Here is a 13780-nt window from a genome sequence, read left to right on the forward strand (position 1 = left end):
GAGAAACACCAGCACTACCAGCGAACAACCAGGAGGCTGAGGAAGGGCATAGCTAAGCCACGCTCGGCTGCCTATGACCACTATAACTCATAATCATCCGCAGACACACTCCCTTAAAAAGTCGCTGCAGTCTATGATTGAATTATCAACGTCCAGGGGGTTGAGTGATTGGGGGAGTCAGCGCCCCATGTTGAAGACTAGACTGATGATCAGATTATTTTGATTGAGGTCTTTGACCTCACCGATCAAATTCCACGTTCAGCTAGCAGCAAAATGGACTGCAAGAACACATATTGATTTTCTTTAATGGCGCCATTACAGTTTCCATGAATATATGTAATTGACACCACAGAGGATTAACTGCTTCATTCCCAGGATGATTGGGTGTGTGCTCACAACACCCTCAAAGAAGACCATATCAACAATGAAAACTTCCTCATGCCGTCATGCAGGTACGCACACATGCACACACACCTTTGCTTATGGGCTTTCTGGGAGACAATTAACATATTCATAGAAACAGCAGGTGCCAACCATATTTAAGATTATTTATCTGGGGAATAGCATGAAGGGGAATATTGAATATCTTTTTGAATAAGAATATTTCTAATTTTTTTCATGCTGTCCCTTTTTTCCTTTGTGTCCCCCATGCCTGCTTCCTATATGACACTCTCCCTGTATAGAAACCCTTATTCTGTCAGCTCCCTTGCTATACAGACTTCTGAGTTTCTGTAGCTTTAATGACCCTACTCCCAGCCTCTAAATGTTAAAAACATCTTTGTGTCTTTCCGAGGAATGCTATCTTTAAAACTCAGCCTGGTCACAGAAGGCACAATGGCGCTTGCCTTGCCTTGGAGATAATTTGAATGCTCTGCCATAGCAGAGGCAGTGGTGTCTGGGGTCTTAATCAGGTTGATAATCCTTTACTCTGTGCATTCCTAGTCCTGCAACTAGTGTAGAATCCATGCCGCATGGTTGCAAGCTGGTATGGCAATGGTATTTTCTAACACATCACATTTTCATGAGAATCACATTCACAAATTTCAGATCTGATTTTTAGTCTAATACAAAGGCACAGCCCCTTTCAAATGTGTAATTAACCCACCGAGCACCACAAATGCCAAAATCTGATATCAATCTGGCTGAACAAACACCATGTGATTGAATAGATTTATTTATGTGCCATGTATAAGTCAATAAAAATTAGCTGTTGTTGGTGAATGCAAGTGGAACCTGTTGTTCAATCATTTTGAAACGCAACCACATTAATACCTCTATTTGGAGAAAATACCCCAAATCATGCTCAGTGAAAAATGCAGCCAATCATGGCAGTTTGAGTGTTTGGCCCATCAGTTATACTAACACAAAGGTGGATGCATACAACATGGCTGTATAAACCCAATAGAGGGCTGCCTGAACCACTATGAAGCTTTTCATGGCTGCCAAGTAATAGTACTATACAGCTATATGACAGCTTTGAAGAATAATAACCCATGTTTTGGTTGGCCACTGTTGCACTAATACTAAATGAGTAGGAGAATGCCTATACCCCCGCCCCCCCCAAAAAAAAAGAAAAAAAAAGAAGGAGACTAAATCATGGCAGTGTGAGTGTTTGGCCGATCAATTATGCTAGCACAAAAATGGATGCTCAAACTGTACATGACTGCAGCGGCTCTATAGAGGGATGACTGCATCACTATCAAACTTGTAATGACTGTCAAAAGCTGAAATGCATGGTTGGGCTCTCTGGGCCATAGCCATACATCAGAAAACTAATAAGTGCCACGTTAAAAGTTGGGAGAAAATCTAATGGATGGCCTTGCATCTGCCAATATGAGCTATATTTGCAAAAACATGTTTGTATGTGTCACTTATCCACCCTTTACATCCTTTTTGATGTATAATTTACACTGCCCACAACTATGTATGATTAGTGTCAATCTTGCCTTACAGTATGACCAATATAACATATACAGACATTTCAAGGTTCAAATGTACTGTATTTTAATTTCTTGACTTGTAGATACTCCTTTCTAATTTTAAAACATACATTTCATGGCAGTTGCCCCTTTGATTCCCACTGATTGACAACATCTGACAGCCCTATTGAATCTTCTGCAATGTTCTTGCTCGGTCCCACAAACTAAGATAAGCCATTTGGTTGAAACTTTTATCCAAAGTGCCTTGAAATGCCATGAGTGTACACATTTTAAGCTTAGGTGGCAATGGGAGGGAAGCAAACCCGTTACCCTAGCAGAGTTAATGCCATCCCACAAATTATATTCTAATCTTGTATTCTGACAGTTTTGTTTTTGTGCAGCTGCAGATTTTTATAGACATGCTACTGCTAATAAAACAGCAAGTGCAAACTATTCCTGAGCAACATAATGTAATTCAGAGCAGTTAGTCAGCCAATCTCATTCTAACAGTGCAAAATCAATTATAAATGCATTACAATCTAATTTTCAACCTAACTAGGACCATGTAATAGGCATAATCTAAATTAGACAGAACACAGGTGTGAGAGTTAGATTATCACCAAGTGACTTCACTTTACTTGAGGCTTGAAGAACAGCATCATCTTCACCGTTTCAAATTAATGCTTACAGGATGCCAGATGTAAATAAGGGCAGAAAATAACATGCTAGACTTGACTCCCAACGGAAACATCCAGATTTACCCTGGCAGAAGTACCACCCTCTTTTTTTCCCCCTCAGCAGCTCTGTGTGCATCACTGAATAAAATGTTTCAATTCAGCCACAATTGCAGAGCCAACAGGTCGTTTCCATGGTTGCTGTGTGATTGACAGGCAGGGAGTCTGAAACAGGAATGGGCTGGGGCTTTCATAAATAGAACTGTTCACCTTTGACACTTCCTACCACAATATCTCACATTATAAAAAAAAAAGGTATAGGAACCTTTAGGAAAGTCATAGGGGGAAGTAATGGTTAAAATAAGTAGACCGTGTCAGCATTGAGATATAGTGAGGTGATCGCAGACAAACTCGATCGATATTTTCAAGCACAGATGAAAAAAAAATAAAAAGTTAGCTTTTCTTCACCATTTTAAGACAGCTTTAATCCATCTCGGCACACAACGGGCAACAGATGCAGTGTTCAGCAGAAACGAGATGGTTATCAGAAGAAAAATGGGGAGGCACAGCCTCACTGATGTTCTGCTTTAATACAACATGAAAGTCAAGTTTACAGGGGGAATCTGTGGCACATCTGAGCCAGACCTCAGGAGATGGGGAGTATTGTGGGACAGTTGCTGAATAAATCCTCTAAACATAGTGCAACTAAGAAATCCAGGGTTACTATAAGATGTAGTCTACATCCTCCACTTACCTTTAATAGGCAGATGTCAGGGTCTGGTGCTGTATGAGATAGCTGTGTCACTTAGTTAAACACACAATCACATTATTGATATATTCAGTATTAGCAACAGAACAAAGCACTCACTGTAAAACAGGCAGAAATGCTTTTGATTACAACAACTTTATTTTCAACATTAATTGTTCCACAAAAGGCAGAGCTAAAAAAAAAAAAGTTAGAGGTATAGAAAATATGGATAACACCTTGTATCTACATAAATACAGTGCAGTACATTTCCCATTAGGTCTGCCTCTGTGCATGTGTGTGTGTGTGCATGTGTTGTGAGAGAGGAGTGAAAAAAAAGTGGGAGAGTAGAATAAACGGTCTTATCAGGAATGTGCAGGTCCAGCCCAGCCATTCTGACTGTGTGTCAGAGTGAAAAGAGTGCTAGCTACGGTGCTGGTCCTCTGATTAAAGCAGACGACACCCCTGCATGACCACAATACATGCAATGACAACTGGCTGACTTAAGACAGACACAGTGATGATTTATTTTCTGGTTTAACTGACCCACTCCCTGCTTAATTCCCCAACAGCTGAAAAAAAACCTTGTCTGTTTTATCCATCAACAAAAAAGCCAGCAGTTTCCAAAGAGCTGCCCCACCAATCACAATTTCACAAAGGAAGGTCAAAACTGCTCCATTAGTGCTGTGAGGCTTCAGATTACAGGTCACTTATAAGGATGTAAAAGAAAAACACTTCATAAGCAAAAGTTGGAAACTAATTTAGAGCTATTACTTGGTTGTGCAGAAACAAAGGAAAACTTGCAAAAGCAAAACCAAAACACTTGACAGACTACTGGGCAGCCAGTTTCCTGATGTTCATCATCAACCTCTTGCTGTACTCCTTATAGTCAACGGGCTTCACATCCATCACTGTAGCCTTGATCCTGGATTCATCCTATCAAAGGAGAACAAGAAGAAAACCCAGTTATATGATGTACATTCAGTTCCATCAGTGTTCTCCTAATGTAACACAGAGTCCAAGGACGAGACACAGTAACTGCAGGTTCAAGGTCCATCAGTACTGAGGTTTACTGCCAGAGTAACAAATAACACAAGCAGAAAAGGATGCATCAATGTTCGCTTTACATTCATTTAGCTGCGGTGGGCTCCCTGAGATGGAAAATTTCCCCTACAGCTAGAAAAATGTAAACACAATGGAAATTCATCATCAGGCCTTATTGCTCAGCCTGCCACAAAAAACAATTACAGCACAAAATTCTGTCCATATATCATGATGTAAAAATCCAAACAAGAGCCATTCTTAACCTGCAACACTGTTGGACATGACCATAAAATGGGACTTAAAAATATATATATATAGACACGCGTTTCAAAAATAGGTATACAATTTTCATAAAAATAATAATAAACACAGCTGTATAATTTTTTGTAAATTTTAACTTATTTTGTTATTTTTTATTTATTTATTTTATTTAGTAATTCAAGATTGGACACTCTGGAAATAGGTGTACCTGGAAACAAATACTCACCATTTAAATACAGTGAGTATTAATAATGTGTATAAAAATGGATACCTACTTTAGAAACACTTGATTGTAGAGCTATACATGTCGTGGCTGGTATAGCTTTAAATAATAATCTACTGGAAACTGATGTATCTTCCCTTCCCCAAAGACAAGGTGGGGTTAATGCGAGTCATTTGGGCATTGCGTTGGCATTCAAATGAATGTTTCACAAAGAACAGAGGCAGCTTTTAATGCCATAACCACCTCCGCAGCTGTCTAGACAGGAGAAGGTCATTTCTACCAGGGCCATCATTCTCTGCATTTAAACAGAGGTTACACTCACTTTGTCTCCATTAATCGCTCTGCTCCTGGAGTAGGTGAAATGTAAATCATCTTCCTTTGCACTGGCGCTCGGATTCTTTACAAGACCCACACTGTCCTTAGTCCTTACTCTAAGAGAATAAAACCCCTCCAGCAGCCCGTATGCAAGGCAAAAGATGAAATTTTGAATCAACAGCCTTGTCATCAAACTCTTCAGAATCCCTCTGGCTGAGGTAATGGGGGTATGCTAAATATGCTAATGAACAAAGCGGGGAAAAAACAAATCTGTGCGAATCAATTGCCCATAGAAAGCCATATAGGCTTAGCCTACATGGCGGTGTGTGTATGCATGTGTGTCTAAAACGAAACAGTCTGATTTGCTCTACCAATGCCTCCTGGGCAGGGCATGGTGTCAGTGAGTTTGTGGTGGAAGGGAAAGAGGGATGAGGAGCTGAGGGCTCTCCTGCAGTCTAGTGCTGCCTGAGCCGAGGGCAGCTGTGAAACAAGCGCACACGTTAAAGATCTGAAGACGGTGGGGGTGGGATCCCAACACATACATAGATATGTTCATGTGCACGCACTCACACCTAGAGCGAGTCTGTCTGTGTGAGCTAGCAGTGCTTCTACAGCAGCAGTGCTGCAACTTAGTCCCGCAGCACTGATTTGCATCTGGCTGACACTGTGAGAAGGAGCTGCCGTTTGCTCCGAGCCTGGCTCCCTCAGGTTCCGGACAAGATGGAGGAGGAAAAGGAGAAAAAGGACGAGGGGGGATGCTTGTAGCTATACAGCTCCTCTCACATGGCTTGGAAAAGCAGTGAAAAGGAATCTGTGCATCTGCCCTGTGGTTACTCTTCACTCCATTAGCTTCAGCTGAAAAAACCTACTTATGCAGTATGGGATGTTAGTATGCATTCAACATATCAGGCTTCTCTAAACGTGGGCAAATAGACTGCTTGATAATATTTAAAACAGGCTCTAACAGCTTACTCGTGCATGTATGCTTAGCTTGCTATGCACATTTGCAGGCACTGGACCTCACAGCTCACTCATGAAATAGTGTGCTAACAATTTTTACTAGAACACACAAACAGAAAAACTTGGGAGCAGCATGAATCTAAATGCAAAACGCTGCTGAAAAGGTCATTTTAAGGCCTGGAACTGGAAACCGGGGTCTAGCTCTTCAAGAGTCAAACTTTCATTTAAATCTAGTGCAGAGTCTGTGCTTGATTCATGCAGAAATGGTTCCCACTTTGAAAATGAATTGAACTCTGACCAAACAAACTGACCAATTGGCACTTTGCCAAGCCTAAAGCAAATGCTAAAAATAAATACCTAATTGAATGAATTTGTCATATAATTTGACAAAGGTCCAACATGTTTAGGTCCAACATGCTAGAGTCTTGCCTTCTCCTTCCTGGACTGGACTTGGAGGCCAGTGCAACAGAAAGACAACATATTGCATTGTTCACAACTTAAACCAAAATGAGGTTTACCATTTGTCAACACAGCAAGAAGATAAACCCGCTGGTGTTAACTATAACAGTCTGTTGCAATGCAAAAGTTTGAAAAATCCAACATAATCACTCTCCAACCGTGCCGTTGTCCACTAGGTGGCATTGTGTTACCACTCCGTCAAATATGTCTCCCATAGGAATGAATGACTTTAGCAGATCCTAACCCAACGGAACAACAAATTGTGAACGAGGTATAATAAAGAGCCAAGCAAGCAGCAGCCCTGTGTGTGTGTGTGTGTGTTGCCCGAGTCTGCTATCCACACTGCCAGTGGAGTTTGAGAGCTCAGCTAACTGTGGTTGCAGCCACTGAGTGGGTGAGTAAAACAAGACTCTGTGTGATCTGCAACCAGCCAATGTTACATAGCCAAGTTGTGTGTTGTTCCAGCCTTACACAACCTGCACTAGCCCCTAGAGCCATCACTGCAGGTGAGTGTACACATAAGCACAGAGAGAAAAACACACAAATCCATTCCACTGTGACCTTTTCTCTAATAGTTTTAAACTTCCCAGCAACACTTGCATCCAGAGATAGCAGAGGAAACTAACAATTCCCTACATGAAAAGAGCAGAGCATTTTATCTTCTATGCAGCCTCTCTAAAACAGAGCAGCAGAGATGAAGGGTACAGAAAATTGTCACTCATTCACCAGCGTCTAATGAGTCCCTCACAGAAGCTCTCTTACAGCTTCACTTTAGTCTCTGAAACTCCATTTGCTGCATGCACACAAGCCTCTACAACCAGTGGTTCGCAACTCCAGTCCTTGGGACCCCGAGTACTGTTGGTTTTTATTTCATCATTAGTTTTCTGACTAATAGGGACTGATTTAGACATGGTACACCAGGTGAATGCAATTACCTACCTGCGCTTTAAACTGTGACTCATATCATCATGTTTTTCTTACATTTCCTTTTCTTTTACATTTCTTACATACATTTTTTAGAACTTTAAAAATTGTTTAGAGAATAGTGATTTTGTAAAGATATCAGTGTGCAGGATTTTCAGAGTTTTAGTATGATGAATGGTTTTATTATTGTATTTGATTCATGGACAAAAGATTACCCAGACCTCTAACGCACCTGTTTAGAAATCCATTTTGGACGCCCCTCTCTCTTAAACAATTAATTGCAGAAGTTCAAATTGCGATTTAGATGTTTTTGTCGATTAATTATTCAATTCTAACTGAAAACCAGCAGTACTCAGAGTACTAAGGACCAGTTGAGAACAGTGTGGACAGTCTCCACACTCACACCCTTGCCCTGCACTGCACTGCAGCTCCAGAACACAGTGTGACAGAGTTCATCAAGCGATTAGTGTTGGTCACAGCTTGCCAGAAAGGCAGGATTTATGTGGGCAAAATGAGAAAAATCAGCCAGTCATTTGCTATGCAAATCCACCACATTTCTTTTTGAAACTGGGCCTGCAATGGTTGGGATTGGGGCAGAGTTACAATGAAAAGCCTCACATGGCTTTATGTTCAATGTCCCCTTTTTCTCCAATGTCATCCTTTTGAGACACTTAAAATCAGTTAAAATGTCTAGACGAGGCCTACAGGGGAGAGCAAGACCTTAACAGCACAACAATAAATATTACAGCCACGAGCAGACATTCCTGATTTCAAGCCAGTTAAAAGATTCAAGGCTGTGTCACTGTATGGGAATATTTAAAAGATTTTGTTTTATAGTGATAAATACATCCATCCCAAGGTACTTGACAGATGCAACACAATGACCTGCATATATCCATCACTGTATTAATATGTGACCTGCTAAATGCTAGAACGCATCTGCCTCTGCATCGGTAAATTAGATTAAGTGAGATGAATTTTGGTTCTCATGGCAGCTCATGTTTATCTTAAAAATGGCTTTATACACATTTATTGAAGTATATTGATCTTTGGACAGAGTTTAATCATGATTGGGGAAACTTTTATGCAGTTTTGACTTATTTAGACTTTATTCTTACAAATGGTTAATAGCAGTCCTCAAGAGTATTCATTTTGCTTATTAAGAACTTGGATCTAATTTGAGGCGTTTGTGTGTTTCAGGCATGATGTGAAGTCGAATAAGAACTGCAGTATTACATGTTTATTAAAAGAAACTAATGCAAATGTTCAATAAACCTTATTCTTAATTAATAATAATTACATAACAGTAATCGTTATTCTTCCACACATCCCTTCCAGTACATGAGTGGTTGCTTTTGGTGTACACATTAATATCTAGATTAACTAGTATGCAGCCACAGGTGTGCATTTATTGTACAACAATATGAATGTCACTTAGGCACTGCAGCCTAAGACTGCAACTATTCATTTTTATAATAGTCTTTTATGGGGTGAGAAAATCTCAACCCACTCAAATCCTATATATATGTCTTTGATGGTCTACCTTCAGAACATCAGGTATAGGCAGGGTGACCTTTAAATCTGCTGACAGTGACTTAATGTCTTAATTACATTATAGGGGATAACTGCATTATACACCTCATGTGAAATGCTTGACTGAATTAAAAACGCAGGGTATAATTTCCCCAAGCGTTCTGATAAACCTTGTTAGAGAGCCCCTGTCAAAGCTTCAATCTCACTTTGATACAACAGGATTGATGGGCGTCATTAAGTTTTCCCTCTCCATATATAGGGCCTATTGTGTCCCACGTCAAGCCTCAACAACATTATCCACTTGACAGCATATCAGAGCAGCCGACAATAGTTGGCTTGTAGTGCGAGGAAGGAGGAAAAAAAACATGTTTGAACAAGGGGTTGCAGGTGCGTTTGTTGAAGGAATATGGGGTTTGGAGGCAGCAGCCAATACATCCTTGTAGCAGCGCCATAGGCACTTAGGATGCCGAGCTGAATGTGACAGACACAGTGGCCTCTACTGTGTGTTGATGGCGGATGCGGCCCCTGGCTTGGCTCCAGACTTCCTGCTCAGAGTCCCAGCCCAATCAATTCTTTTATGCTCTTCCCTCAAAACAAACCTCTATCTGTGTGGCCTGCAGGAAATAGTGACCGCGACGAATCTGTGTGCGCACCCTTCACAAAGCCACTGAAAATGAGCAGCATTCTAAGGCAAACACTCATTTTTTCGGGGTTTTTTTTTTTTTTAGATTGCTCTGTCAATCAAAATGAAAGCAAGGTAGTTTTGTTAAAAAGAATGAATGAGAAAACTATCAAACAGGAAAAGCACAAACACCTAAACATAAACACTGTTCCAATTTATCTAGTTAAATGAATGACGGTAGTTCAGGGGATTGAGGCTGCATCTTTTTTTTTTCTTTTATCTCTCACAGGCATATTTTTTCTATTTAATAGGGACACTATCTCTCTAGAACGCATGCCATAATGACCACAAACCCATAGGCATTTTACTGGAATAATTACCATTCCTGCTCTACTTACGTTGTACGTTTCTAGCTTCACTCTGTTGCGGAACACAAAAGTATTGAAGTTGGCTTGCTGAAAGACCTCGTCAAAGGCAAGTTCATTCTGAAAAGGGAGAAAAATTGGATTTGAATTAGACTCAGTTTTAACACAACAAGCTATACACATTTCCATTTAATCACATTTTAGTCTAATTAGAGTTTGAAGTGCAAAATGAAGCAGGTGTCCTCCAATTCATTTGTTTTTTGCTTTAATTAAAACACTGAATAAATGGCTCCTATGATTACTTTATATGTTCTATGTAATTGCGCCTAAAGGAAAGACAGCACAATGGGCTTATTTAACACAGGCTTTGTATGCATGTGTTTGTCTATGCGAGTGTGTGTGTGTGTGTGTGTGTGTGTGTGTGTGTGTGTGTGTGTGTGTGTGTGTGTCCAAATGTGCGTGTCTGCATGTTTGGCAGTAACAGAGCCTGAGGTTCAGCTGTTGCCCTGGTCATTTCCTGAGGCCAGACTTTAAATTCAGGCAGAGGGAATCTCACCGACTCCTTGAGCTGCCCCAGGTAAGCAGCGTTCTGGCCCAGAATGGCCTCTGCACTCTCCTGGAAGCATGTCACCCACTGGTTGTCCCCATAATCTGCAATGTTAGCCTGATAGAGACAACAGAGAGAATACAAGTGAATAGGAAGAAAAGCCAAATGCTTCCGGAAGTATAGATTACATTTTTGGATAAGGGAGTCTTGACGTGTTTGCCTGATACAGTAGTTGCTGAATGGTCAAATATGTTGTTGACTGAATGTATACTTTTGCTCATGGAAAAAAAATCATTACATCCTCCAATTAGCTTATATCCTGTTGGCAAGCACAGACATCAAACACAGAGAGGCATGGTGCACTTGTGATGCATACAGTGCAAGCAAATGCACAGCTTATGTTACAGCTTGTGAAGAATAGCAATATGCTGACTGATGAGTGATACAAAACAAAAGCAAAGCCGCTTATTTCAGATGTCTGGCTGCAATTGCTCTCTTGCTGACTAAATGAGTTTTAGTATTTAATGCTGTTATTTTTGAAATAATTTTTGGCTGCCGACAAGCTGAGAAAAAAGGGCTTGTATTTGTGTTCATCCCTGCACATTCTGTAAGATGACTAACAGCACAGTAAGGAAACACAGAGCAATTAACTCAACATAATTCTGATTTAAAACGCAAGACAAATGTGAAAACAATCTAAAATTAGCCTGGGTTACTCAGCGCTAGCAGCAAGAGCGAAATTGGCTTCAAAATAAATGTCATTAAACAGGACTATGAAGAGCAGATGGGGACACCATCGAACTACAGGGAATGGGCCATAAGGGGAGCGAATGGCTGGAGTCCTGGGAGAGAGAGAGAGAAACGAGGGAAGGAGAGAAGAATATGGACACTGAGCCAGGAGGAGAGTAGAAAGACAGGGTAATGAGAAGCACTACATAAGTCACCCGGAGGATGACACCCATAGCCTCAGCAGAGGCGTCTGCTGAGGACTGAGCAGACAGAACAGGGGTGTGTGTGTGAATCTGCATACATGCTTGTGTGTGTGTGCGCGCGTCTGTGTAGCACAGTTGAAAAAGAGCCAGACAGAAAGTTTAAGGCACCCAGTGCTGAGCCACTCACAGAAAGGATGAGCCGGTACTTGAAGTTGGGAAACTCTTTGTCGCACTTTTCACAGCGGAACATGCCATTCTGCTGGTCGACCACCTTTTTATTGCAGTCCTGGCTGGGGCAGGCCTGGTAGAGGCAGTTTTCCTTGCGCAGGTACACTATGGTAGCAATGCAGCTGAAGTAGTCGGCCTAAAAAAGGAAATAAATCACACAAACAAAAGCTCAGTAACAAATAACACAATACTATGGGAGTGTATTTCTGTTATTCTTGGGTGTACTGGTAGACGTAGTCAGCTCTTCAATGTAATGAGCTTTGTGCTTTGTGTGTTAAATGATGGGGAGGACGCAACAAGGAATAAGAATAGCATTAAATTAACATAAAGAAGACATCTGAGAGGGCATATACTGGAATATGCAAACAATCAAAAAGCAGCATTTATGCAGCAGATGCACAAGTTACAGTCCCAACCACAATCCTCATGGCTCTGTCACAAAATGCAAACTAGTGAGGTAGTCTCATCATTTTTAATGGGGAATATGCAAAGTTCAGAACCCTGATGCACATAAACAGCCTTTTGGAAATCATTCCTAGCTGGCATGAGAAACACCCAAGCAACTGACATGAATTTCACAGCGGCTGTGAAATAGATGAATACAAAAAGGGGCTTTGGATGTGCTGTGATTAAGAGATGCAAAAGTGTCAACAAGGTTGGAGATGAGTCACATCACCTCTCCTCCTCAGGCAGGGTTTCTTCCCCACCATCATCACGCTTCGCAGGCACTGATGCACACAACAGATAGATGTCACACCCTAACAGCTGATTGTTTTGGACGGTCTCACCCTCCTCCCACTAGCCTCAACATTGGCTGTGGGAACAGAGAGGAGACTAGACCCCTGCACGCTGAGAAGAGGGCTAAAGGCACCTGTTCAGGGTCAATGAGCAGGGCAATGGGCTGCCACCTTGGAGCCACAGCAAAACAGCAGAATACATCAACCAATCATCCATGCCACCATGTAAATCTAATTATGTTAACACTGCAGAATCGCTGAAGGCCAAATGCATCTGAAATTTTGAGTTTATACGGACAGAAAAAAAGAAAAAGAGAAAAAGAGATAATTTGCTGATTCATAAAGCATCCTTGCACAAATAGGACCTACAAAGGGATAAAAAAAAAAAAGTTGTAGTAGTTGTAGTAATCTGGCCATCCTGATTCATCTTCATCGACAAGAATAGCCTCATTTGAAAATCGGGGGACAATAAAGGCACATCTTGCCGGGCGGTAAATTGAGAATTCTGCAAGCCAAAGTTCCTTTTCTCTACTGTCTGATGTAACAGCCTGAGACAGTCTTACGGTCACGTCTAAGGAAACAAACAGGCAAATAATTAAATAAATCTCAAAATGGAACATTTCCCTACAGTATATTGAAAATCAATTTTCTTCTTCCCCCTCCTTCCTTCTCTCTCTCTGTCTCTACATGCTGACTGCTGACCATCGAGTTAGTATGCTAAACGCATTCGACCCCAATTAACTTCCAGAACGGGACAATTGATATTCTATGTCACTTTGGATAAATAAAAAGCCCTTAGAGTGTGGTAAATGACAGTGGCCAAATAAAAGAAAATCATCCTGTTCCAACACAAGAAGCCGCTGGCTAAGCCTTTTTTAATGACTGCTTTGATTTACCAAAACAATCCGGACATCAACCTCTGCAGCTTTTCCAAAAGAGAACTAATTAATCAAGTAAACACCTCTTCAATTAGTGTGTAACTCAGTAAGAGTGCCACAGTGGGAAGAGGACAGAAGAACTTGTTTCCCAGCCTCTGTCATAGGCCTTTACACATGCAGTGTCAAGCCAACAGGAGGAGGGTGACCACTCGCTGTCAGAGAGGGCAAGGGAACAATGTGGAAATTTGAGATTGTGACACAAAGACTTTGTGACAGGGACAATTAATTGCAGCAGACTTTGGTGGGGGGGGCCTTGAGAGGCCTGACCCCATGCCCCTGTGTGTCGGGTGTCTCTAAGGGGTTGAGGACAGCCTGAGCTCAGCTGCTTTGTCAGTCCCGGCCCTCATCACACTC

At 41.3% G+C, this 13780-nt stretch overlaps 1 protein-coding gene across 4 annotated transcripts in view; it reads right to left on the reverse strand.

Annotated features, from left to right (window-relative positions):
* Nucleotides 1-3478: 3478 nt before the first annotated feature.
* The window catches only part of rpa1 (replication protein A1), a 36465-nt gene continuing 26163 nt past the window's right edge, over nucleotides 3479-13780 (reverse strand). For all 4 annotated transcript variants that reach the window (XM_071527133.1, XM_071527136.1, XM_071527134.1 and 1 more), the window contains 4 exons: nucleotides 11711-11887; nucleotides 10601-10708; nucleotides 10078-10164; nucleotides 3479-4274 (listed from right to left, as the gene is read on the reverse strand). In XM_071527133.1, the coding sequence (XP_071383234.1) occupies nucleotides 4170-4274; nucleotides 10078-10164; nucleotides 10601-10708; nucleotides 11711-11887 (477 nt within the window). In that variant the 3' untranslated portion in view covers nucleotides 3479-4169. The remainder of the gene's footprint in view (nucleotides 4275-10077; nucleotides 10165-10600; nucleotides 10709-11710; nucleotides 11888-13780) is intronic.

The sequence above is a fragment of the Centroberyx affinis genome, unplaced genomic scaffold (genome assembly GCF_046629955.1).
Source record: "Centroberyx affinis isolate AG114_WGS23_722 - 3 ecotype Tasmania unplaced genomic scaffold, CSIRO-AGI_Caff_v1 ptg001494l_1, whole genome shotgun sequence".
Classification (NCBI taxonomy): Eukaryota; Metazoa; Chordata; class Actinopteri; order Beryciformes; family Berycidae; genus Centroberyx; species Centroberyx affinis.